Genomic DNA, 23,375 nt, shown 5'->3' on the forward strand with positions numbered 1-23,375 from the left:
TCTTGGTAGTATTGGCCTTTTACACCGATTATAGCTTTTTGGTTTTCCGTTTTGTAAAACCCGTTTTATAGTAAGGACCTTCAATTAGTTTGGCGCAGATGGCCTCGTAGCTATTGCGCCATAAACCCCCAAAATCAATCCCATCCGCGACGTTCTTGACCATGAGGCTTCAGGCGGTATTGTGTCGGAACTTTACAAGGTAAATTCGCGATGCGACGACACAGAGAATAGACTGCAGAGGTCAAATCTGCTGTTTTTGGAATTCTGGATTCCGGCTTTGTGCACAAAACCTAGGCGTCCCGAGATGAGCCCCGAAAACCTTGAACACTCTTACCGGCTGGGAAAGTTCTCGGCTAACAAAAACCCGCCGATTATCGTGAGATTCTTGCGCTTTAAGGACAAGCACAACGTTTTGTTCTCTAGAGGAAAACTAAAGGAAACTCAGTACGCGGTGCGTGAGGACCTCTCGCTTTCAGTCTCTCTTTCATCTCTAAACTCTTTCATTATGGCAAATCACTGAACTCCCTTTTCAAAATTCGCTTTGACAAACTGTACGTCAATGACAGGTGTTTCCAGTATGACTCTACGACCGACTCCGTCACAGAGATTCCTAGATAGCAGCGAGGACCTCTCTGTGATCGGTCACCGCTGCCCGTTACTATGCGACGTATAAACAATTCGAATCATACAGTCTCATTCACTAATATCCGTAGCCTCCTTCCCAATAGTGAGGAGCTCAGTGGCTTTATTCAAGATAATAATTCTGACATTGTCATTGTTACAGAAACGTGGTTAAAGCCCGAGATAAGTGACATAGAAATTTCCCCCCTAACTTAATGTTTAATATTTACCAATGTGATTGGTCCGCACAGAGAGGAGGTGGTGTGCTAATAGCGGTAAAAAATGCATTTCTTCCTTTCATATTACTATCAGCTCCAATATCGAGGCTACTTTTGTTTGTGTTACATCGTCCTGCACAAAAACTATTATCGGTGTCTGCTACCGACCTCCGATTATAGCAGCATGTTTTTCCACGAGCATCATTCTCTGCTGCTTGAAATCAATAGCGGTGCCCAAGATCAAATGTCTTAGTCTTTGGCGACTTCAACTTCCCTAACATAGATTGGTTTAGTAACAACTAGTGGGTCCAGTGAAGCCAGGGATTTTCTCGATCTATGCTTAAACCATAATCTCACCCAAGTCGTCGACAAACCTACACGTGAAGACATCCTTGATCTTATTCTAACGACGTCCCCAGACCTGGTGACATCCATTAGCCAAAGGAAAGGTTTTAGCAACCACAATCTGCTGACCGTGGAGTTATCCTTACCCATCCATTATAGAAACCCATCCTCAAAAATGATCAAGGACTACTCCAAAGCCAATTTCGACGCAATGAACAGCAATCTTTCTGCAAATCTGCCTTTGCATACTGCCAGTTTTTACTCTAGGGCTGGCTACTTTAAGAACAAGTTAAATAATCTCGTTGACCTGTTTGTACCCTCTGTACATATACGGAGCGATGATTGCAACCCATGGTATAACAAAGCATTAAGGTCCCTCAACAAAAAGCGATTGTTTGGAAGAGCAAGGCATCTAGACTGCGACGCTGCCTGGGATGCATACTTTTTGTGCCTTAAGACCTACTCAGAACCTTCGTCTGGCTAAACATAAGGTTCTTTATTGAGGATCTTTTTGGTATCCTGCATAACAACCCTAAAAAATTCTGGAAGATAATATCCCCAGGGTTCGCACAGACCCTTGAAATCCTTAAAAGTCCTTGAATTTGATAACATTATTTCAAGGGCCCTTGAAACTCCTTAGATATAAGTGAGCTCCTTGTAATCCTTGAAAATTTCGTGGACTTTGCTTCAATATAGCAAATGAATGACGTATTTCCGTAAGTCGCACTGATTTCAAAAACGCGTTTACTGAGGAATGTTCGCGAAAACATGTAGTCTTGACAGGAGAGCAATAGCAGCAAGTTTCGGTTTCGAAACCGGCAGCGCCTGCGTCTTCTGGCAACAAATGCGAGCCAGAAATCCAATCCAATCCAACGCAAGTTATAGTAACGGTCGGTCGGTCGGTACTCGGTCCGTGCGTCGGCCTCGCGCATCATTTCTCGGCGAAAGTTCGCATTTGTGCTGTGTGCAATGCCTGCAACTTTACTTTGACAGGATGCCAGGCAGAAAGTGCAAGTTTCAGTCTGCATGGCTGGAGCACAGCGAATATCGTCACTGGGTGAGGCCGGAGACAAGCGACTCTTATCGAGCGAAGTGCGCAGTATGTCAGAAGTCGGTCGACATTGCAACAATGGGGGAGTCGGCGTTGAAGAGCCATCAGAAAAGTGCCAAGCACCGATCCAAAGTTGCGGCAGGCGAGGGCTGCTCTTCCGTCACGAGTTTTTTGCAAGCGGCAAACGCCACAAAAACGACTTCTCAGCGGGAAAACACGGAAACATCCTCTCGAGCTGCGACCCTTGACGAAGACTGCAGAAGGCATGACTCCGTGATTGAAGCCGAAATTTTGTGGACGATGAAAGTTGTGTCTTCACACTACTCATACAGCTCCAGCGGATCAGTTTCCGAGTTGTTCCGAAAGATGTTTCCGGATAGCGATATCGCGAGAAGCTTCACTTGTTCAGAAAAAAAATGCGCGTACGTCGCGTGCCATGGTCTGCGCCCATTTTTCGCTTCTCAAGTCTTAGACATGATGGAGAAATCTGAACATTTTGTTGTCCTTTTTGATGAAACGTTAAACGAATACCTGCAAAAGAAACAGCTTGATGTTCACGTGAGACTGTGGAACAATTCTGAGGTGACAACAAGGTATGCGACATCGGCATTCATGGGCCACAGCACAACGGACCTCACGAAGAATTTGACGAAAGCGCTGGCGTCCTTTCCGATGAGCAAAATTGTTCAGCTTTCCATGAATGGCCCCAATGTCAACTGGAGCCTTTTCCACAAGTTCCAGCAGCACAGGAAAAATGACTTTCAAGTTCAGTGTTTGGATATTGGATCATCTGGCCTTCACACAGTGCATAATGCCTACAAAGCTGGAATGCATGCAACAGGATGGCCAGTTGACACATATTTGTCCAGCTTATTCTCACTCTTTCATGATGCACCGGCCATGCGAGAAGACTTTATTCGAGAGACAGGGAGCAGTGTGTTTCCACTTCCTTTTGTATCTCACCGTTGGATCGAGAACGTGCCCGTACTGGAAAGAGCCCTGGCCACATGGGAGCACTTGAAGCAATACACTGAAGCAGTGAGTGGCCGCAGGCTGCCCATGCCAAAATGCAGAGCATATGAAAACGTCAGTGCTTTTCTAAATGACCAGCTTGCACTTGCAAAATTGAACTTTTCCCTGAATGTTGCCATGGTTGTGCAGCCTTTCCTGACTGTTTTTCAGAGTGATTCTCCTAAGACGTTTTTGCTGGCAAAAGAACTTGTAAGTGTTCTGAGGAGCCTTCAGTCAAGGTTCGTAAAGTGCTCTGTAATGACAGAAGCCACCAGCATCACGAAGCTGCTGCGAGTTGATGTTGAAGATGCTGCCGTTTACACAGAACTTGAAAAGGTGGATGTTGGACGTGCAGCTGAGATTTTGAAATGCTGCAAAGCGAGCGCCAAGTGTATGCTTGAGTTTAGGTACGAGTGCCGGAAGTTCCTTGTGAACATGATCCTGAAAGTCATGGAGAGAAGTCCCCTGAGGTACCCTGTCGTTTGTGGGTTGTCATCTTTCGACCCCACAGAGATGTCCAAGACAGACACGTGCCTTGGGAAGCTAAAAATTGTGCTTAACTGCCTAATCGACAATAAGCTTCTCTCTGAGCACAAACGTGACATTGTGTGCACACAGTACATTCAATTTTGTCTAGAAAAACGGCATGAACTACAAAACTATGAAAAAGATCATGAACGTCTTGACAGTTTTTTCGTGCGGCTGCTGAAGCACGATGCTTCATTCTCGCAGTTATGGGCTGTGGTGAAACTACTTCTCCTCCTGAGCCATGGGCAGGCCTCAATGGAAAGAGGCTTCAGCATCAACAAGCAGGTTGCGGTCGAGAATTTGGCAGAGCTGTCGTATAGTTCTCAACGAGTTATCTGCGAGGCTGTGAAAAGCCATGGTGGCCTGCTGAACGTTCCGATTTCAAAAGAGTTGAAGGCGTCAGTGCGCCAAGCCCGGCATAGGTACGCTGCATACCTAGACGAACAAAAGAAACAAGCACTGTCACGGCAGGCAGCTTCAAAGAGAAAAGAACTCGAGCAAGAGCTCGATAAGATGCACGGAAGGCAGTCAAAGCTTCAAAAAACTCTCAAGTGCCTGCTGGAATCTGCGGACCGTTTTTCGGAAGAAGCTGAAGCGAAAAACGACCTTACCTACTTAGTCAAGGCAAACAGCTTTCGTCGAACTGCTAAAGAAAAGGAGCTGGAGATAGCTTCTGTGGAAAAAGAAATCCATGCAAAAACTGCGCTGCTTCCATAAGTCTTGTAAGCAAATAAAATTTTGCTAACACTCCTTGAATTTTGCCATTTTTCATCCTTGAAATCCTTGAGTTTTCAGTCAAATATCCTGTACGAACCCTGTATCCCCTAACTCTCGCTCCTCCTCTATCCAGCTAACCAACGAGGACGGGTCCCCAATATCTGAAGCGGACCGTGCCACAGTATTAAACAACTATTTTTCGTCTGTGTTTACATTAGAAGACGCCGACGTCCCTATACTGCCAGCACTACCGTATGAGTCAATGGAACCTATTGACATCTCATGAGCTGGAATAGCGAAACTTCTTGACAACTTGAAATTGACATCTTCTGGAGGACCTGACGACATCACCCCCAAAATTCTTCACTACACCAAAGCAATATCCAGCGAATTTCTCTACTTAATATTCTCGCAGTCCTTATCGCAGCGATGCCTACCATCCGACTGGAAACTGGGTAAGGTCGTTCCGGTCTTTAAAAATGGGGATCGTTCTTCGGCGTCGAACTAACGCCCTATATCTCTAACCTGCGTAGCCTCAAAACTCCTAGAGCATATTATCTACTCAAACGTATCTCATCTTGAGAGTAATAACTTCTTTTACAACAAGCAACACGATTTTCGTAAGGGACTGTTTTGTGAGACGCAACTCGTAGAATTCACCCACGAGTTATACACTAATTTTGAATCCAACCACCAAACTGATGCCCTATTTTTGGACTTTTCAAAGGCTTTCGACCGCATTGCTCACTGTCACCTGCTTGCCAAACTTTCATGGCTCGGAATTGACCCTCTCATTCTCTCCTGGATCCAGGATTTCCTCTCCTCTCGCACTCAATTCACCACAATTAATAGTTCCTCATCCACCCGCACTGAGGTTACTTTGGGAGTTCTCCAGGGCTTGGTTCTTGGTCCCCTACTTTTTCTGATTTTTATTAATGACATTCCAGGCAAAATTTCCTCTAACTTCCGCCTTTTCACTGACGACTGCATCTTATATCGAAGGATAGCTTCTTTTGAAGACCATCTTTTGCTTCAAATAGACCTGGACGAAATCCAGGCATGGTGCACCAGGTGGTTAATGATGCTAAACAAATCTAAATGCAAGTTATTCCAGTTTTCACGAAAATGGCAGGGATCTCAGTTCTCGTACAAGTTAGAAAATAACTTGGTCGAAGACGTCCCGTCCTATAAATACCTCGGTGTGACTCTTACTACTGATATTACCTGGAACGCCCACATCGAGCTTACATGCGCCGAGGCGTCTCGCTGCCTCGGTTGCGTAAGACGAAACCTGAAATCGGCTCCCCCATTTGTGCCAAAATTGGCTTATAAGACATACATTCGACCCAAATTGGAATATGCTGGGGCCATTTGGAGCCCTCACCAAATATACTTATTAGATCACCTCGAGGCAGTCCAGAACCGCGCTGCCAGGTTTATTTTGAAGAAATACGATTGGTCGGTTAGTGTATCCGCCCTAAAGAGCGAACTGAACCTTCCTTTACTAAACGTCCGCCGTAAGATAGCGACTCTGTTTTTTTCACAAAATTTACAACTACCTCCCTGCGCTCCGAGACCCGCTCCTCCTACCTCCCAGGCGATCATAGCGGCTAAATCACCCGTGTCACGTTTCTCGCATGTCAGGCAGCACATCCTATTATAAATCCTCCTTCTTCCCTCGTACTATTGTAGACTGGAACGACCTACCCTCACTTATTGTAACCTAAACGGATCCCACCGCATCTCGCAACGCTCTTTGTGCTCATTTCTGTTAATCCCACTGTGCCTTTCTATTTGTTTGTCTTGTACTTTACTGGTTGCCATGTATCAATGTTTTCATCCCCTTACGCTCCCCATGTACCCAGACTAACTTCTGTATTGCCGTTGCTCGTGGCAATGTTGTTTTGCAACACCCCATGTACTCGCATATGTCGTTACTGTTTTATGCTCTCGTGTTATGTACCCTTTCCTTACGTAATGCCCTCAAAATAAATAATCTCGAATAGTTTCGTCCCATCGCTGGTCTTGAGGCAGCCATGGCTGTGTTCCAGCCCCGACTGATTCTTCAAGTACACTATCAAGCCAACTTAAGTTTATATTGGTTGTGACATTAGGGTGATCACACACACACACACTTCTGCAATAGAACTGTGATAAACAATAAAAACAAAAACACAAGTTTGGGAGACAAGGGTAATAGAAAATTTAATAAGAAACTGTTCGCAAATAACACTTCCTCTCAGTTTTGCGTACACTTTCATTGAAGAAAACTGCTTGGGGAGCATAAAGTAATACTTGTGTGCCTGCCATGCAAAGGTCTAAATCCTATCATAACAAGCACCTCTCCATTAGAGATTTCTTTTGGCTATTCAAATTCCTGATGTAAAATCTATTGCTGCTCCAAAAGTCGAAATAAACTTGACCATACCTTGTTTCAGCTTAAGTCAGCACAGCAAACACTACGTGCCAATGTAGCCTGCAAAAGCACAGCGTTGCTGCGTTCGTCACTCCTCTGCGCGTGTAGCACTTTGCACTTTTTTCTGTGTTGGTACGGTATGTCACCTAGCCTTTGACTGCGCTCCGACTTAAGTGCCGTTCACACACTTGCAACCGAGTAGTGCCGAGGGAGACAAGACCAGATTTTAAGCCTCTTGCGATGGCATAGGACCAGATACACTGCTGTGGAGCAGGTCCTACGCTGCTGCAAGAGGCTTAAAAATCTAGCCTTGAGCGTGCTGTGCATCTGGCACAGCAGTTCGAGCGGATGTCTCGTGATTGCAATCTTTTTCGACGTTTGTCAAAAGATCAATATTCAAACGCACCACATGTGGTACATCATATCCAAGATAGCTGCTATCGAGGTCCATTGGGCAGCCATGCATACCAAGATAGCAAGGCTTCGTCTTTTGGGAAGTCCCCTTCTTCTCCTCCCCTGTCGGGTCGCAAGTCGAGACCTCCTTGCCCGTTCGTCGTTCACCGCTTGCGTGATCCTCTTTGTGGAGCGAACAAGTGCTTGTCATGCGACAGCACTATTTTTTTTTTTTTTGTGGTCGCTGGTACCACGCGCGGTAAGAATTTCCCGCGTCTCGAGCTACGTGTTTTTCGTGTAGTCGCGGGAGCCACTTCACCATTGTCTGCCGAAGTTGTCCGAGGGGCAACCGTGACCAGCGTTAGCTGGCCCGTCCTGCTGGGGGTGCCTCCGTCTGCCACTACCACTGTCGATGGGGGAGCCTAACCAGATGCGAACTCCCATGCAAGGCATCATCATTGTCCCGGACGATGACGACGACTTCCCAGCAACCATCTGCACCGTGGCGTCGCCCGACGGTTGTCCTTCGGAACGGCGGCCTGATCGTCCACTGAGGCGGTGCCATATTTGTGGAGGCCAACCTCCTCCAAGGCGATTTTGCCCGGCCTCCCATGTTGCTTGTGGCAAAGCAGGGCAACTTTTACTTTGTCTGCGAGTCTTGACCTCAGTGGCCACGACTCGACCGTGGGAGGCCCAGCAACCTTTCCACCCTCGCCGAATCCGGCTAATGGAGGCGTCATTCATCAAGGTGCACCCAAGCACCGCGTTGTCCTTCAGCACCCAGAGTGCTGCTGTTCCGGGGAAGCCCTTTTCCCCCTGGAGCCCTCAATGTCTGCTGCAGCACCGCCTGCAGCTCTGCCAGCTGTTCTTCCAGCCGAGGGTCCTCAAGAAGCAGAGGAACCTGTGCTTGGACACGAAGCTGCTCTGGCAGCTGAAGACGTCCAGTCGGCCAGCACCACATCCGACAGAGCAGCAGTGCTAGTGTTGTCACCACCCAGCGTGTCGACCCCCAGCTAGAGCCATCAGAGGCCCAGACGCCGCTACTCCACTGCAAGTGTCGTGTGTCATCAGCGTGACTCTCACCGCCTGTCAGATCGGTTTCTAGACTTTTTCCTAAATATTTATGGCAGCGTGTTGGTGATATATAGGACGTATAATCTTAATGTGAACACATCAGACTAATTTTCGTGTGTGAAGCAGTGATCTTTTTTAACTTCAGTACTGCTTGCCTCACCTCTTGGTGCAAGTTTTCAGTTCTTCAGTCCTTTTACCTAATGTGTCTTTCTTCTATGTTTTTGGCTTACAGGTTGTCAGATGTCATGATTTCAGTCAATATGTGATCAGTCCATTAGCATTATCACGAGTTTTCAGAACATTTGTCACAGAATACCTTTCAAGTGTTATGCAGTTAGGTGTTGTTGCTGAGTATATATTCAATTTTTCAAGGGAAGAACATAGTAAATTACTTCTTAATAAAGGGAATATAGGAAATTACCCTTCATTGGAGTGATTTAACATTCAATTTCAATACAGATGGAAGTCCTCTATTTAAGTCTTCAAAATCATCAGTATGGCCAATTCAGTTTGTCATTAACAAACTGCCGCCTAGTCTCCGCTTTCAGCACTGCATGCTTTCAGGCCTGTGGTTTGGACCTAAACACCCCAACATGGCTACATTTCTCAAAAAGTTTGTAGAAAGTGTCAAGAGCATGAAAGAAATTACATGGGAATTCGACTCTAAGGTGATCGCATCAAAGGTCCATCCACTGCGTTGTTGTCTGGAAGCACCAGCACGAGCTGCTGTCCGGAGCTCCACTCTATTCAACGGTTTCTTCAGTTGCTCCTGGTGTCTTGCACGAGAACATAAAGAGGGTCAGTATACTCTACATGTTTTCAGAGTTTGTATCTTTATCTCAAGGTGGTCACCTAATAACACCAAAATGCTAATCACAACAGAGGCATACATTGTATCTTAAAAGTGGCAAATAAGCAAGTTTCATCATTTGTTTACAGGAAGCTTGAGGTACCTTGATGTGCTACCTCACCAAGGGTGGGCGGAGAGCGGAGTTCTCCGCGACATAGAGCTTGCAGTGGAATTCAACGCCCCTGTGAATGGTACCACGGGACCTATGCCCCTCGTGAACTTTCCAAACTTCAATCTGGTGTGGGGATACACCGTGGGATACATGCATTGTGTACTCCTTGGTGTAACAAGGCAATTTACCGACCACATGCTCAACTCGGCACACTCTAGAGAACCATACTACATTGGTAAGCTTCTCCTAAATGTGACTGTATCATGCACTTAGTTAAAAATCTGTGTAATAGACTGGAAACACACAATAAAGTTTGAATTCAGCTATTAGAAACTGATCTCAGCACGCTTGTGAGATCAGTTGATCTCACAATTTTGCTGGCACCTTGTCTGTATTTCCATTGGATCAAAAGTGCCTAACTGTTTACATCCTGCTGAAGGGTTATTACAGATTATCAGAAGAGAAATGTGGTTTGTAAATTTGAGGTTAAAATTAACTTCATTTGTGAATACTTCTACACAATATGTGAAAAACATAAGGTAGGTCGTTATGCATGTTTCCAAAGTTTACTACTCGGTCAAAAAATCTTTTTTACATTTTTGCATTTCTTGAAGAACAATAATGTCAAGCATATAGTATAACAATAACACCAAAAAGCCTGAATTCTTTTTCAACCCATCCCAAGTGTGCCCTGACCGGAAAGCATATGGCCCGGCCATAACCAAATGCGCTAAACACCTGAGCTTTTTTCACCTATACATGATCATAAATTGAAATGTCATTTGTGCCTGTGGGAAGCTGTGGGCATGATGCAGCTGTTGTAGACAATCCTAAATTTTATGGTAGAATGTGATCATAATGGACATAATCTTAGGTGGCAATATCTGGCATAGTACACCAATAGTTTGTGCCAAATGATAAATGAAGCAATATTGTGCTTGCGTGTTAAAAGAACAGCATGAAGCTTTTTAAGGTGTTTTGGGTATAAATTAGATTGCTCATTCTTCGTCGCAACATGCATTTTTAAGGGATATCGCAAACCTGCCGAGGTTCAAGTTCGACCAGGTTTAAGTGTTCCAAAACCTTCACTGTGAAGTCTGAAGTTGGCACTATTGTGTGGACATGCAAGAACTTACCTGACGAAGGAGGGTGTAGCAGCGTATTAGAAAGTCAATGAAGTCATTAGAGAATAGTTCTCCGAATTTTTCACTATAGTCTTCGTCAAACTTTCACAAACGCTCGAAGGTTCGCTGGACTTACAAACGTCGAGGTTCCACGTTAAACTCAAAGTTCAGCAAAGGACTTACGAATCTCGAGGTTTTACGCTGAACTCAAATTTCAGCAAAGGTTTGTGACACCCCTAGTTTCAAGTATTAGGAAGGTAATAATACGAGTTTCCAACTAGTCTTATAATTATAGGGTCTCAACGTTTCGAAACCAAGTTGGTTTTGAAACGTTGGGAGCCTACAATGATATGATTGGTTGGAGACTCGTATTATTACCTTAAGTTTTATGCAGCCAGACAAATCACTGTCAAATGTTCAGCTTCAAGTGTTGAGAAGCAGCTTCAGGGCAATGGTGAAATGCTGTTGTGGCTGTAAATATATTACATTGCCCAAAACAATAATCTATTCCAGAATACATTTTACTATCACTGAATACCTGTTCTCACATACTTAGGCAACTTAAAATCAGTAAAAAAATTTCTCTAGGAAGCGCTCGTCAGCAGAAGTGAGTCGCCGGCTCCTGGCTATCCAGCACCAGCACTCCTTTACACGCCTGGCACAGTCGCTCTCAAAGTGTGCATATTGGAAGGCCAGAGAGTGGCACCACTGGCTACTTTAGTACAACTTCCCATGCAGCTTCAACATTCCACCTCATTGATACTGGAACCACTGGGGTACACACGTAAGGGGCATCTACATAGTTTCAAAGGAGATAACACCTCATGCTCTCAAGAAAGCAGGTGAGAATTCATATTTGTATATGAAGTGCTTAAATTAGGAATAACAAACCTGTTAAAAAGGGTCTCTTGCAAACTTAAAATACCTATGCTGATTACAGAAGACTCTCAATGGCTATGACCTGGAAATTACAAAGTACACAGAAGGGACAGTAAAAAATGAAGAAACGAGTAGGTATTGAAACGTCTGGAGCTAATGTATAGCAATTGGTTTGGAAATTTTATTTATTTCATAAAATCGTTAGCAGTTTTCAACAATCTTAAGACAATGATAGCTAACACGATGATCAATGAATTGAACACGAGTTAAAATCATTCCAGCCTATAGACCCCTTGCGGGAAACCCGGCAACAGTGTCTCGGCATGGTAACCTTGGCAACACCAGAGGTCAGCAGCTGCGTGCCATGGTAAAAAAAAAATGGCCACTACCTCGCTGTGCGCAACTGAACGTTAAGCGCTTCATTGGTTCTTGTAAGGACAGTTTATGAGTATAAGTGAAGATGCCAACACACTGCTGTTTCCCTGTGTGCACACAGTATGGATACGTTGACAAATCCGGACGAAAGGTACATATATATACATATCGGACCGTCCGCTACCGCGGCCGTTTGGCTAGCCTCATGAATTCGCACGCATTTGCTTAATGAGATTAATATATTGGCTCTACATTATACTGCTTTGCATTTTCGTTACCATTGCTGTTAGATACGTTTGACCCCGGTAAACGAAAGCGTCGGTTTCATGCGACGCATCCCCTGCCGTTTGGCCAGCCTCAGGATTTGGCACGCAGTTTTCACTGTACCTTTACTTCGTGTTAACGATAGACAGAGACCGTTGGCGTGGCTAAACATGCGTCGAATTTGCGTATCAGTCCCGCTAACGTTTTCTGCTCTTTAACAAACTACACATGCCAAACGCCAATAAAAAAAAGCTTTGCACCCACACACATTGTTGGAAAATCTTTGTTACAGAAACATACAGTACCACCGTGTCACTTTATGCTGCCATGCAATATTGGGACAGCACCGCACTAAGTTTCCCTTGAGGGCATCTTTTTTAAGCAAGTTTAGTGGGCTAGATACTTTGCGGACTCCAAAAACGACTTGCAGACACATCATGATGACAGTTCTTTATTTTCAGGGTTTATACCAAAGGTTTCCAGGCGATGCCGAAATAAAAAAAAAATGGATTGCTGCCATTAAGAGGGATGAGGGGCCACTCCCTCAGGTCTTGGAGTCGACAAATGTCTGTTCATTCCATTTTCTGCATAAATGTAGAGTTCTTCACAAATGTTGCAAGCGGCCATCGCCTTCTGTGGGAATCTGCCTTGCCGCAAGTTTTCTCATTTGGAAAGACGAAGCCCCCAAGGAAACCGCCTGGCCAACGAACTGCTTCAAGTGCCCAAAAGTCCAAGGAAAGCAAAGAGCAACATGTGCCAGCTGACGACGACAGCCAGCCTCAGTGGAAGAGGAACGTCCAGAGTTGTCAAGCACCCCCCCGACAAGAACCAGGCCCCACTACAAGAGGTTTTTGCAGGAAACGAGAATCTGCCTCAGCGGCGCACTTCTGCTGGCCACTGCAAGTGTGAAAAAATAATCTCCGAGCTGGAGCACCAGCTTGCCGCAGCTAGGGACAGCGAGTCTATGGTAAGGGCAGAGCTAGACAGCAGTGAGCGGCAACTAGCAGCGCAGGCCACAGAGCTGAGCCTCGCTCATAGCGAGCTTACTAGTGCCCAGACAAAGGTAGTAAATCTCTGCGACAGGCTAAAAGTGAAGAGCCAGGAGCTCAACATGCTTAGAGATGAGCTAGTTTCTGCCCAGCGCTGCCTGGAGAAATTAAAAGGGGATTATGCACCGTTTGGAATTGAGAAATTCCCACCACTGTGCAAATCCAAATCCAAATTTTAGAGTTACTTCCATGAGCGCTGTGTTGTGGCGGCACCACTATCGCGAAGGTTATAAAAGAGCAAGCACGAATAAAGATAAGGTTGTTCTGCACCGGTACTGGAGAGTGTCACTTCGGCTGCGTCGGCAGCAACACAACAGTGGCGACGAGCAGCGAGCACAGCTCCCCGGGGAATCCGTCGACACATTTGTTGCCGAACTACGGGACCTGTCCTCGAACTGCGAACTTGGATCCATGGCAGACGAGTTCATCCGAGACCAGCTGGTGGCAAAGATTTCAAGCCAGCAGCTACGAGAACGCCTTCTTCTGGAAGGTTCTGGTCTCACGCTGGATCGGGCGCTGGTCATCGGGCGTCTGGTCGAAGAAGCAGTCCACTACTCCAAGGAACTTGTATCGTCTTCAGCGGTGCAAAGGGTGGACGCTAAGACTACACTGAACGTCGGACGACCACCGGCACCCAGGGTCGCGCTCCCACAGTCACCGCACGCAACATCGCAAGACGTTCCCGAGACACCGTTCCCAGTTGCATGACAGTCACCTCGCACAACAACATCGGAGAGAGCGGTACCGTCATCAGAGTCATCTGTCGCCCCATCAGGACTACGGAGATCTGCCAGGCAGACATCGAGGCCTCGAAGACTGGACGATTCTGTGTTATATTAAGTGCTTGTTGTTGTGTTATCTTGAATCTGTAAATATTTGTGTTCCAGTCATTTTTCTTTTCTTGAGGGGGGGGAACTGTTGTGGCGGCGCACTATCGCAAAGGTTATAAAAGAGCAAGCACGAATAAAGATAAGGTTGTTCTGCACCGGTACTGGAGAGTGTCACTTCGGCTGCGTCAGCAGCAACACAACACGCTGCTCGGTTTTGTGCCTCGCCAGCCTCGCTCCGTGCTCTTTTTTCACTTTGTGTCTTTTTCCCCCTTTTTTCTGACCCTCAGTGCATATTTTTTTTCCCTCTCAATGCCGTGTTAATCTTGAAAATTTTACTTGTTTGTAGAGCTAAGCGGCATGTACGCGCTGATCCGCTTTCTCGAGGATCTGGACAATTGGAGGCACGTAGTACCAGTGCACGTCATACACGACTTCCATCCTACGAACAAAACAGATTTTGACAACAAAGCCGTATACACGGTGTTCCGGGATGATGACGTCGGTGAGGACACGGGCGACTACAATGCGAAAATTCTCATGCTCGCCGGTAAGTGCTCGGTGTCGGGCCTCGAAATTAGGTTGCCGTTGTGCCTCAAACCTTGGACTTCATATTAAATTTCTGCACTATTACTTTTACAGCCACTAAAGAATTGTGGAAATGTCCCAAGAGGGTCCCAGTGCCAAAGGTTGTGGTTTAAGAAGATTTAGAGAGCTCGGGGGACGAAACATCTACTCAAAAAAGGAAACAGGTAGCTTGTAAAACTTCATTTCGAGCCAGCTGTTCCAAGCTCTACAATCTGGTGGAAAAGTAAGAGAATCTTTAGTGTACAAATTTTGCCCGCATGCAGTAAAAAAAAAGAAAACAAACCAGGCCACTACAAAGAAGGACAGCTACGACACAATTCTTCAAGACCAACTCCGCCAGGCCCATCAGAAAGCCAGCACCAGCCAAGGCATTGTAAGTATTGTGCTCATACAAAAATTCTTTTTTTTCTCTTTATATGTGGCTGACAATGCTATGAGATTTTTTTTTCTTTTTTACTTTCCAGGGTAGTGTAAAGCACAAAAGGTTGTGCCCTTCCCCCAGCACATCGGACTCTGACGACACGCTTGTTTCAAGCAAAGAGGTTGCAGAAGCGAGCAAGAACGCCCAATATTATTAGAGCAGGTGCCTGGAGCTCTGGGAGGACAACATCTTCCTCCAAGAGCAGGTGAAGGCATTAACGGCACTCTTGGGATCCAAGATCTCTAGGCGTGAGTAAAACGTTTTTTGCTTGTGTACTTTGTTTCCAAAGCTGTTACAGCTGTTCTACCGTGCAAGCTGTGTCCCAAAATAAAGATACCCAGTAAAACGGTTCCACGAAAATCGGTTACCTGATGCATCAAGGGGTTTACTTTACTAGTCAGATTTACACATTAAAATTTGATTTCAGTTCTGAGCACAAAAAAAAAAAGACAAGAAATATCTTAGTTTTCTAAGGCCATGCTTCAAAACGTTATTTTAAAGTTTTTGTGTTCTGAAAGTTGAAACTTGAAATTTTAATGCGTAAATGGAACCTGTAATATACACATTCGACTATTTGATATACTCGATGATTTTAGCGGGAACATTCATTTTGGGACACCTGGTATATATAATTTACAAAATCTGCATTTCTTCTAAGAAATGCAGATTTTATAAATCTGCATAAATCTGCGCGTTTTATTGCACTTGAATTAAGCTTTTTTTAAATCACCTAAATCTATTTCAACAGTTGAAGATCCGACAGATAAGAAGAAGGTGCCTTGCATGGACCTTGGTAACCTAGGTATGTATAAACTTTTCCGTTCTGGAGTAAAAGTTTGAGTTGGCAAATTTCTAATCAAGTGACTTTGTTAGTTGGATCTGAGACTGCTTTTCTAAAAGTTTACAAGGAGAAGCTAAAGCTGCTGAAATTAAAATAAAAAAAATGTCTTTTTAGGTTATTTTTTAAGAAAATAATTAGAAAATTAAAACTTAACTTGTTCAATATATTGTATGTTCCAAGCTGTACGCTATATCATAGAGCCTACTTAAGTTTTACACTAATGTAAAACGTTTTCTAGTTCTACACCAGTCGTACGCACATATTTAAAAAAAATAAGGAGTGTAAGATGGGGCCACCATTATATAGTTGGTTTGCATTCTTGAAGCTGCTTTCATTACACAGAGCCAAATGGAAGTGAACACAATGAGCCTTGCGAAGCTTTGGAGCACTACGAAACAGCTCCCTCCAAAACATTGCAGGGGGTAAGACCCACAAGAGAAGGCGAGTGGAGTGGACACATGCAGAGTTGTGAATCTAAAATATGATCCGATTTTCATTGTTTATATTTATAGCAAACTAAGCGCTGCTTGCACAAGACAATACCCTGAAGCGAACTCCCGTGGTAGGTGGGTTGGCATTTATGCAGCTTTTTGAATGTAGAATGCGTCACCCTTGAATGCATTGCATATTTAGAGATAGTCAAGGCTCACAGGCTTTTCAAGCCCCTAGCAATATGTCAGGTGAGTTGACTGTGTATATGCAGGATTAAAGAAACACTGAAATTAAAAAAATATATACATAGTATTTTTAAACAATCTAGATAGAACATGCATATTGTAAAATAAATGTTCAGCAAAAAAACTATTTTTAAAGCAATATTTTTGGCATTACTTATTTTTAGTTAGCAGCTTTTAAACAATTATGCCATACATATGTACGCGTCTCATCTGCCGCTCATTTGATTAGCCAATGAGAAGTCATAATTTTGGTGTGAGCATTTAAAAGCTGCTCACTAAAATTAGTCTAACGCCAAAAATATTGCTCCAAAAAGTTTTTTTGCTGAACATTTTTTTTACAAGATGCCTGTTGTATTCAGGCTATTCAAATTCTTTGTTTGTTTTAGTGTTTCTGTAATTGAAACAACATCCTGTATTTACCAATTTATACAGTACACCTGGAGCTGGCTGCACAGGCACCTCGGGTGGTGTGTTGTATGGCAGGTGAGCTGCCTCTTGCCACTTTCAGAGCATTGCCTTCTTATTCAGTTTTAACGATCTGGTACAAACACACCTTTTTTTTTTAATATAATTTATGCAGCACACCCAGGACCGGCCGAATGGGCACCCCAGGCTGGGGGTTTTATGGCAGGTGAGCTGCCTTTTGCCACCGTCAGAGCATTGCCTTGTTATTAAATTTTAATGATCTGGTGCAAGCATAGCATTTTTTTATAAATACCATTTATACAGCACGCCCAGAACCAACTGAACGGGCACCCCAGGCTGGGGGTTCTATGGCAGGTGAGCTGCCTCTTAGCACTTCAGGGATATTGACTTCGGGAGAACGAAATTTGTAAATGGTGTCAAGGTTGAAAAAACTAAAATGCCTCACTGCCTTTTAATCCTGTCATTCAATTTCATCACAAGGTGGTTCCTGCAGCAAGGAATTCTCCCACCAGTCGGATGGTTCCGTAAGTACCTAATTTGTTTCGTAAGGTGCATCCGAAAGGGGTAGCTTCACAAACCAAGCAAAAGAAAAATCTGCAGCATTTCTATTCAGTATACCATACAGGTGGAAAAAAATGTAATCTTTTGGGGGTAAAAAGCAAAGCAAAGTATGTGTTGCTTTCTTTTATTAGTGATCAAATGTTTTAATTCAGAGTTAAAGAGGTAAGTACCAGTGATATTCTGACCTAAAAATAACTTTTTTGCTTTTTAACACCCATAATAGATATCTGAAGTATCCCAATCACAATACAGTAAAAGCTTGTTTATCCGGATTTCGTTAACTCGGAATTTCGGATAACTCGGACTCGCCACGCAGTCCCTACAATTCTACGTGTAGCTCAATGGCGTCATATGCTCGTTAACTCGGAGGTATTCTGCCTCGCACTGGTTAACTCGGACAATCCCCTAAGAGGGTTATCGCAATTTTCAGCTTTCAGCCGCACGATGCTGGGTGTCTGGAAGCCGTAAACACCCTCTCGTTGCGCCGCCACCGGCGGCCGGACAGCTGCGCGCCAAGTCACGAGAACTGCGATGGCGGCGATAGTGAACGAGCGAGTCGCTGCTAGGCGGCGCTAAATGCCACCCAATATGGACGTAGCAGCCGAACTATCTAGCGTTCATTGAAGCCGCGAGGACCCAGCGTGACGGAGAGGGCGGTTCGCGCCACTTGCTTCTGATTTGCGCTGCGTTTTGTTCGGGGGGTTGTAATCGCTTTGTTGGTGGGGGGTTTTCTGTGCCATCACACCTTCATGCTCTGCAGTGATGGCAACTGCCACCTCGACGAAGCGCCCGCAGCAGCGAGCGAACGATTTAGAAACCAAGATCAAGATCTTGACAGACGTCAAGCAAGGCGTCCCTCGGCAAGAAATAATGAAGAAGTATGGTGTCAAGAGGAGCACTCTAAGCGACTATGTCAAGAAGGAAGCTAAAATATTTGAAGCCTTTGACAGTGGCAAGTTCACCGGGAAGAGGAAAAGACTTAGGACGGCTGCGCACCCGAAGCTGGAAGAAGCACTGCTGCGATGGATCACAGACGCGCGCAACGGCCAGCTTCCTTTGAGCGGCCCACTTATCTGCCAGCAAGCAGAAAGGTTCGCAGCGAAAATGAGCATCGATTCCTTCAGTGCATCATAGGGGTGGCTTGCCCGTTTCAAAGAACGACACGGCTTGGCCTTTCGGAATGTTTGCGGGGAGAAAGGAGCTGTTGATGAACATTGCGTGGATAATTGGAGGACGACTGTGCTTCCTCGGCACCTCGCTGCTTACGAACCTGCGGACATATTCAACGCTGATGAAACAGCACTTTTTTTTAAAGCCCTACCGGACAAAACCATCACGTTTAAGGGCGACCCGTGCGTGGGTGGCAAGAGGAGCAAAGAAAGAGTTACCGTGCTTCTCGCTTCGAATATGTCCGGCACGGAGCGCCTACCGCTCCTCGTCATTGGGAAAGCAAATAGCCCAAGGTGCTTTAAAGGAGCTGTGCAACGATTTTAACGTTGAAAGAATTGGCATTTTCTGCTTTTGATATTGTTCACTGTGTCACAAATGGCAGAAAACACACCTCCTTTCATCGCAATGTTGCGATTCCGCCGCATAATAGCGAGGCAAAACTTGGAATATTTCCCGACCTGCAGCCACGAGCGGCGGCCATGAGAAACAAGCGGCGTGACGTCACTTGGGTCGTTGTAAGAAAGATAGCAAGTTGTGCGAATACCTGCTCGATAAAAGGTAACTCTTTTTACAAATCTTGTCATTCCAACATATATATAAATGCGTCAACACCCTGGTATCATCGACAACTTTTATTATACGGAGTTTTAGTGGCGCCATCTATCCTAGGTCCACAAAACCGCGAACAGCCGCCAGAAGCCGGAGGGGGAGGGGGACAGCGCCGGACGGGCAAGGACGGGTGGTCACGCGGTCGGCAGCGGATGAGTTCTCGCTGCTCGCTGATGGCTCTAAAGAGAGAACTTTTCCGGAACTCCGCGCCTACTCTAGTGACGTCACTGTGCACGTGACCCGGAAGACGATGCACGAGTTGAGAGGCGGCAAAAACCTGGATCTTTTTCATTTTTTTAAGTAAAAACTAGGGTATCCAGGCAAAATCTGTTTTCTGTAGTTCACTGCAGAAGTGTCAGGCATCAACTTCCACAATTATTTAAGCAAAGCCCTGAAATTGTTGCACAGCTCCTTTAAGAACGCCGGCCGTCTCCCTGTGGAGTATCGAGCCAACAGAAAAGCTTGGATGACCTCTAAATTGTTTCAAGCTTGGCTGAGACAGCTTGACCACCGCTTCTCCACCAACAAGCGCAAGGTTCTCATGGTGGTCGACAATTGCAGCGCACACAAGAATGTGGAGGGGCTCGAATGTATCGAGCTCTTATTCCTCCCTCCTAACATGACGGCCTCATTGCAGCCGCTGGATCAAGGGATTATCCAATACGTTAAGGGCAAGTACCGAAGGCATGTACTGGAACGAATGCTGCTGTGCATGGAGGCAGGCCGAGAATACGATCTTAACCTGCTCAGCGCAGTTCACATTTTGGCTCATGTCTGGAGAAACACGCCGGCCGAGGTGATAGCCAACTGCTTCAGGCACAGTGGGTTCGTCCGCCCTGATGTTTGTGAGGCCATTCTTGATGCCACCTCGGAGGACAGCCAAGAAACTGCTGAAGAGGTGGATGACAGTTGTCTCGAGCGTGTCCTGCCCAGTGGTGTACAGCTTGCCGATTATATCGCTATAGATCGCGATGTTACCATTGCTGGTCAGTTGAGTGACGATGAAATAATATCGGGAGTGCTCGGCGAACACGACGAGCATGATTCCGATGATGCGTCCGATCAACCGTCACGACGTCGCACTGTCAAGGAAGCCGCAGAGGCCCTCGCCGTGTTAGAAGAATTTTGTGACGGGATCCCCGAAAGTCAGTACGCTCACAATCATTTAATGGGGTTGAAGAAAATTGTCCTTCGTCAACTTTCTGCGAAGAAGCAAACACGAATAACCGAGTTTTTCCAGAAATAAATGTATGCCCATGCAGAACACATTTTTTCCAGTGCTTTTATAGTCCATTCAATAATCCGGATTTCGGTAAACTCTGACATTTCTGCCGGTCCCTTGCGATCCGAATTAACGAACTTTTATTGTACCTATTTTTTCTGCAAATTATGCCACATCAGAGATTCGGTGCACCAAAAGGAGTATCGAAAAGCATCCCCTGAATCCATTCATCATGAAACTTGACCAAATTTATTATCCCGATCGCTTAGTAGTGTTATTTCGTGTTGTGTCACTCAGATTTGAAAATTCTTCAACTTCTAGTCCAGTATTTATGACATGGCTCACAAGGTTATATCTACAATTTCACCTTCAGAAGGGAGTTGCCGTGACGAACCTTCAAAGAAAAAGGATTTGGCAACACACTAAACCCACAACGGTCGTCAAGGAGACAGCGCAGTATATTTGGTCGCAAGCTAGACTGGCAGCCCAAGTGTAAAGGGGGTGCTCGCACCAAAAAAGAGAGGTTCGGGCGAATTGCCGAAGCCAGCAATGACCCCAGAAAAGGTTGACATTGTTAAGGGCGAGATTGCTAGTCTGAACAAATTGTTGTCAAGTCTGTAACATTTTGCTTTTTCATTTGCAGTTACCTTGTCCTACTGGGGTGCTGAGAAGAGGGTGGACGTTGCTGCGGTGGCAGGTAACTTGACTACCGTATTTACTCGCGTAATCCTCGCACTCGCGTAATCCTCGCACCCCTAATGTGGGCCACCAAAAATAGAATTTTTCTTTTCCTCGCGTAATCCTCGCACCCCCAAAACTGCAGCGGCGAAAGTCGCCTGCTCGTGAAACCCGCATATGGCGCACGCACTCTCCACCGCCCGCATTTTCCGGCACCGCGCCGCTCCGTATGGCCAGAGTGCTAGCAGTCCTAGCGCCATCTGTCAGACTCTAGTCATACTGTCGTTGAGCCGGTCTCGCGACCGCAACGGTAGACGGCGTTAGCGCAGCCCCCGGTCGTCGCGTGTCGCGTCGCAATCAGTTGTCGAACTGGTCGAACGTCGAACGCTTTGAGCCAACCTCTTTGTTCGGTGCTGGTTGCCACTTCGCCATGGGGCGATACGCCAACTACACGGCTGCTTTCAAGCTGAAAGCAATAAACTACGCTATTGAGCACGGCAACCGCGCCGCAAGCAGACACTTCGGCGTCAACGAGTTCAACGTGCGCTACTGGAGGCGGCAGCACAGGGAGCTGCAGGCGACCAACAGGACACGCCGGGCTTTCCGTGGTCCAAAGACTGGCAAGTTTCCCCGAATTGAGACGCTGCTCATGGACTACGTCAAGGCTCTACGCTCCGATGGGTGCGCCGTGTCCATTGAGCTTTTGTGCAACAAGGCGCGCGCAATTGCCAGAAAGGAAGGCGTCCCGGCACAAGACTTCCGCGCCAGTAACGGGTGGGCCACGCGTTTCATGCGGCGCAATGGTCTCTCTTTGAGGAGGCGTACAACGCTTTGCCAACGCCTGCCCGAAGCCTACGAGGATAAGATCGTGGACTTCCACCGGTTCGTCATTAGGATTCGGCAGCAGAACAATTTTTTGCTGTCGCAGATTGGGAACGCGGACCAAACGCCTATTAATTTCGACATGCCCAGCAGCACTACTTTGGAGCAGAAAGGCGCACGCACCGTCCACGTACGCACGTCTGGCGCAGAGAAGCAGCGATGCACGGTAATGCTAGCTGTGACGGCGGACGGTCGGAAGCTGCCACCGTACATCATCTTCAAACGAAAGACTCTCCCCAAAGGAAAGTTTCCCCCTGGTGTGCACGTACGGGTGCAAGAAAAAGGCTGGATGAGTGCTGCCCTCATGGTCGACTGGCTTAAGACTGTGTGGGGGCGGCGACCGGGAGCACTTCTTTTTCCGTCGCTCCTCGTTCTCGATAGCTTTCGGGGCCATCTTGTGGAACCGGTTCGCACAAAGTTGAAGGAACTGCGCACAGACCTGGCTGTCATTCCAGGTGGCCTAACGTCCGTGCTGCAGCCTTTGGACGTGTCTTTGAACAAACCATTCAAAGATAATGTTCGAAGGTTGTATGCAGAGTGGATGGCCGAAGGCCAACACGATCTGACGCCGGCCGGCAAGATAAAGAGACCATCGGTGGAGCAGCTGTGCAGCTGGATAGCGGAAGCGTGGGGGATGATCGGAGCAGACATCATCGTGAAGAGGTTCAAAAAGACTGGCATATCAAATGCCTTGGATGCTACTGAAGACCACTTGGTGTGGGAAGAAGACGAGGCGTCCGAAGCCGACGAGAAATCGGGAGGTGACGACGAGACAACCACCAGCGATGCTACCACTGATTCGGACTGAGGCTCGAGTGTTTCCAAATTAAATCTTACTTTGTCTTAAACCTGTGGTTTTATTGCTAAGGTAAGCCCTGTATTGCTACTTCTAAAAACTTTTAGGTAGCTGCCGGCGCGAAAACCCCAATTTGCTGGCGCTTCGGTTTTTTATTTTTATTTTTTTAGAGCTCTACGTTTTCGGGAAAAAATTTTCCCCGCGTAATTCTCGCACCCCCAGCTTTCCATCGATTTTCCGCAAAAAAAAGTGTGAGGATTATGCGAGTAAATACGGTAATATCCTGTCTGAAAAAATACAGGATTCTATCAAAGCGGAGCGGCGGCTACTGAACGAGCAGGACTGAGGATCAGTCATCAGTGATCAATAAATTTCCACAATGTACAGATGCATAGTTCATTATTTAGTCTAGTATTTATGGGGGATGTCCTTGCCCCAACTGAAACCAATTGCAACTGGTACCAGTTGAACTGGAAACTTGTACCGTAAACCAGTTTAACTGGGACCAGTCAGATACCAGTTAGACATTTTCACCTGGGTACCGACTGTTAAACCAAGTTCCTAAAATTAATGGCCATCTCACTGGGCTCTACTACCGAAACTGATCATGCAATTAAAGAATAGTACCAAATATAATAAAATAAGATTCA

The 23,375-nt window shown here is 46.0% G+C and overlaps 2 protein-coding genes across 3 annotated transcripts; both read left to right on the forward strand.

The window, feature by feature from the left end:
• The first annotated feature begins 710 nt into the window (after window positions 1–710).
• On the forward strand, window positions 711–6,778 carry LOC115309268. The gene has a single exon (XM_029967467.4). The coding sequence runs from the start codon at window positions 1,939–1,941 to the stop codon at window positions 4,489–4,491; it is 2,553 nt and encodes an 850-aa protein (XP_029823327.2). The 5' UTR covers window positions 711–1,938; the 3' UTR covers window positions 4,492–6,778.
• An 8,788-nt stretch (window positions 6,779–15,566) lies between these two features.
• LOC115309269 lies at window positions 15,567–23,105 on the forward strand. 2 transcript variants are annotated; one of them, XM_042290930.1, is made up of 7 exons: window positions 15,567–15,665; window positions 16,814–16,864; window positions 16,962–17,012; window positions 17,111–17,161; window positions 17,288–17,331; window positions 21,013–21,076; window positions 23,002–23,105. In XM_042290930.1, exons 1-6 carry the CDS (start codon window positions 15,647–15,649, stop codon window positions 21,073–21,075), a joined length of 279 nt encoding a protein of 92 aa, XP_042146864.1. In that variant the 5' UTR covers window positions 15,567–15,646; the 3' UTR covers window position 21,076; window positions 23,002–23,105. The 2 variants fall into 2 exon arrangements, with proteins under 2 accessions (XP_042146864.1, XP_040073751.1); XM_040217817.1 differs by lacking the exon at window positions 15,567–15,665 and adding an exon at window positions 16,279–16,384.
• The last annotated feature ends 270 nt before the right edge of the window (window positions 23,106–23,375 follow it).

Source organism: Ixodes scapularis, unplaced genomic scaffold, assembly GCF_016920785.2.
Source record: "Ixodes scapularis isolate PalLabHiFi unplaced genomic scaffold, ASM1692078v2 PGA_scaffold0__279_contigs__length_252992795, whole genome shotgun sequence".
In the NCBI taxonomy this organism is placed as follows: domain Eukaryota; kingdom Metazoa; phylum Arthropoda; class Arachnida; order Ixodida; family Ixodidae; genus Ixodes; species Ixodes scapularis.

Bases quoted from the DNA above. Each gene is read 5' to 3' on its own strand.
- LOC115309268 (XM_029967467.4), top strand. From the start codon at position 1,939: ATGTTCGCGAAAACATGTAGTCTTGACAGGAGAGCAATAGCAGCAAGT.
- LOC115309269 (XM_040217817.1), top strand. From the start codon at position 16,321: ATGCATTGCATATTTAGAGATAGTCAAGGCTCACAGGCTTTTCAAGCC. The intron at 16,865-16,961 runs GTGAGCTGCCTC...TAATTTATGCAG, and splicing joins GGTGGTGTGTTGTATGGCAG to CACACCCAGGACCGGCCGAA. The intron at 17,332-21,012 runs GTAAGTACCTAA...TTTCATTTGCAG, and splicing joins CCCACCAGTCGGATGGTTCC to TTACCTTGTCCTACTGGGGT.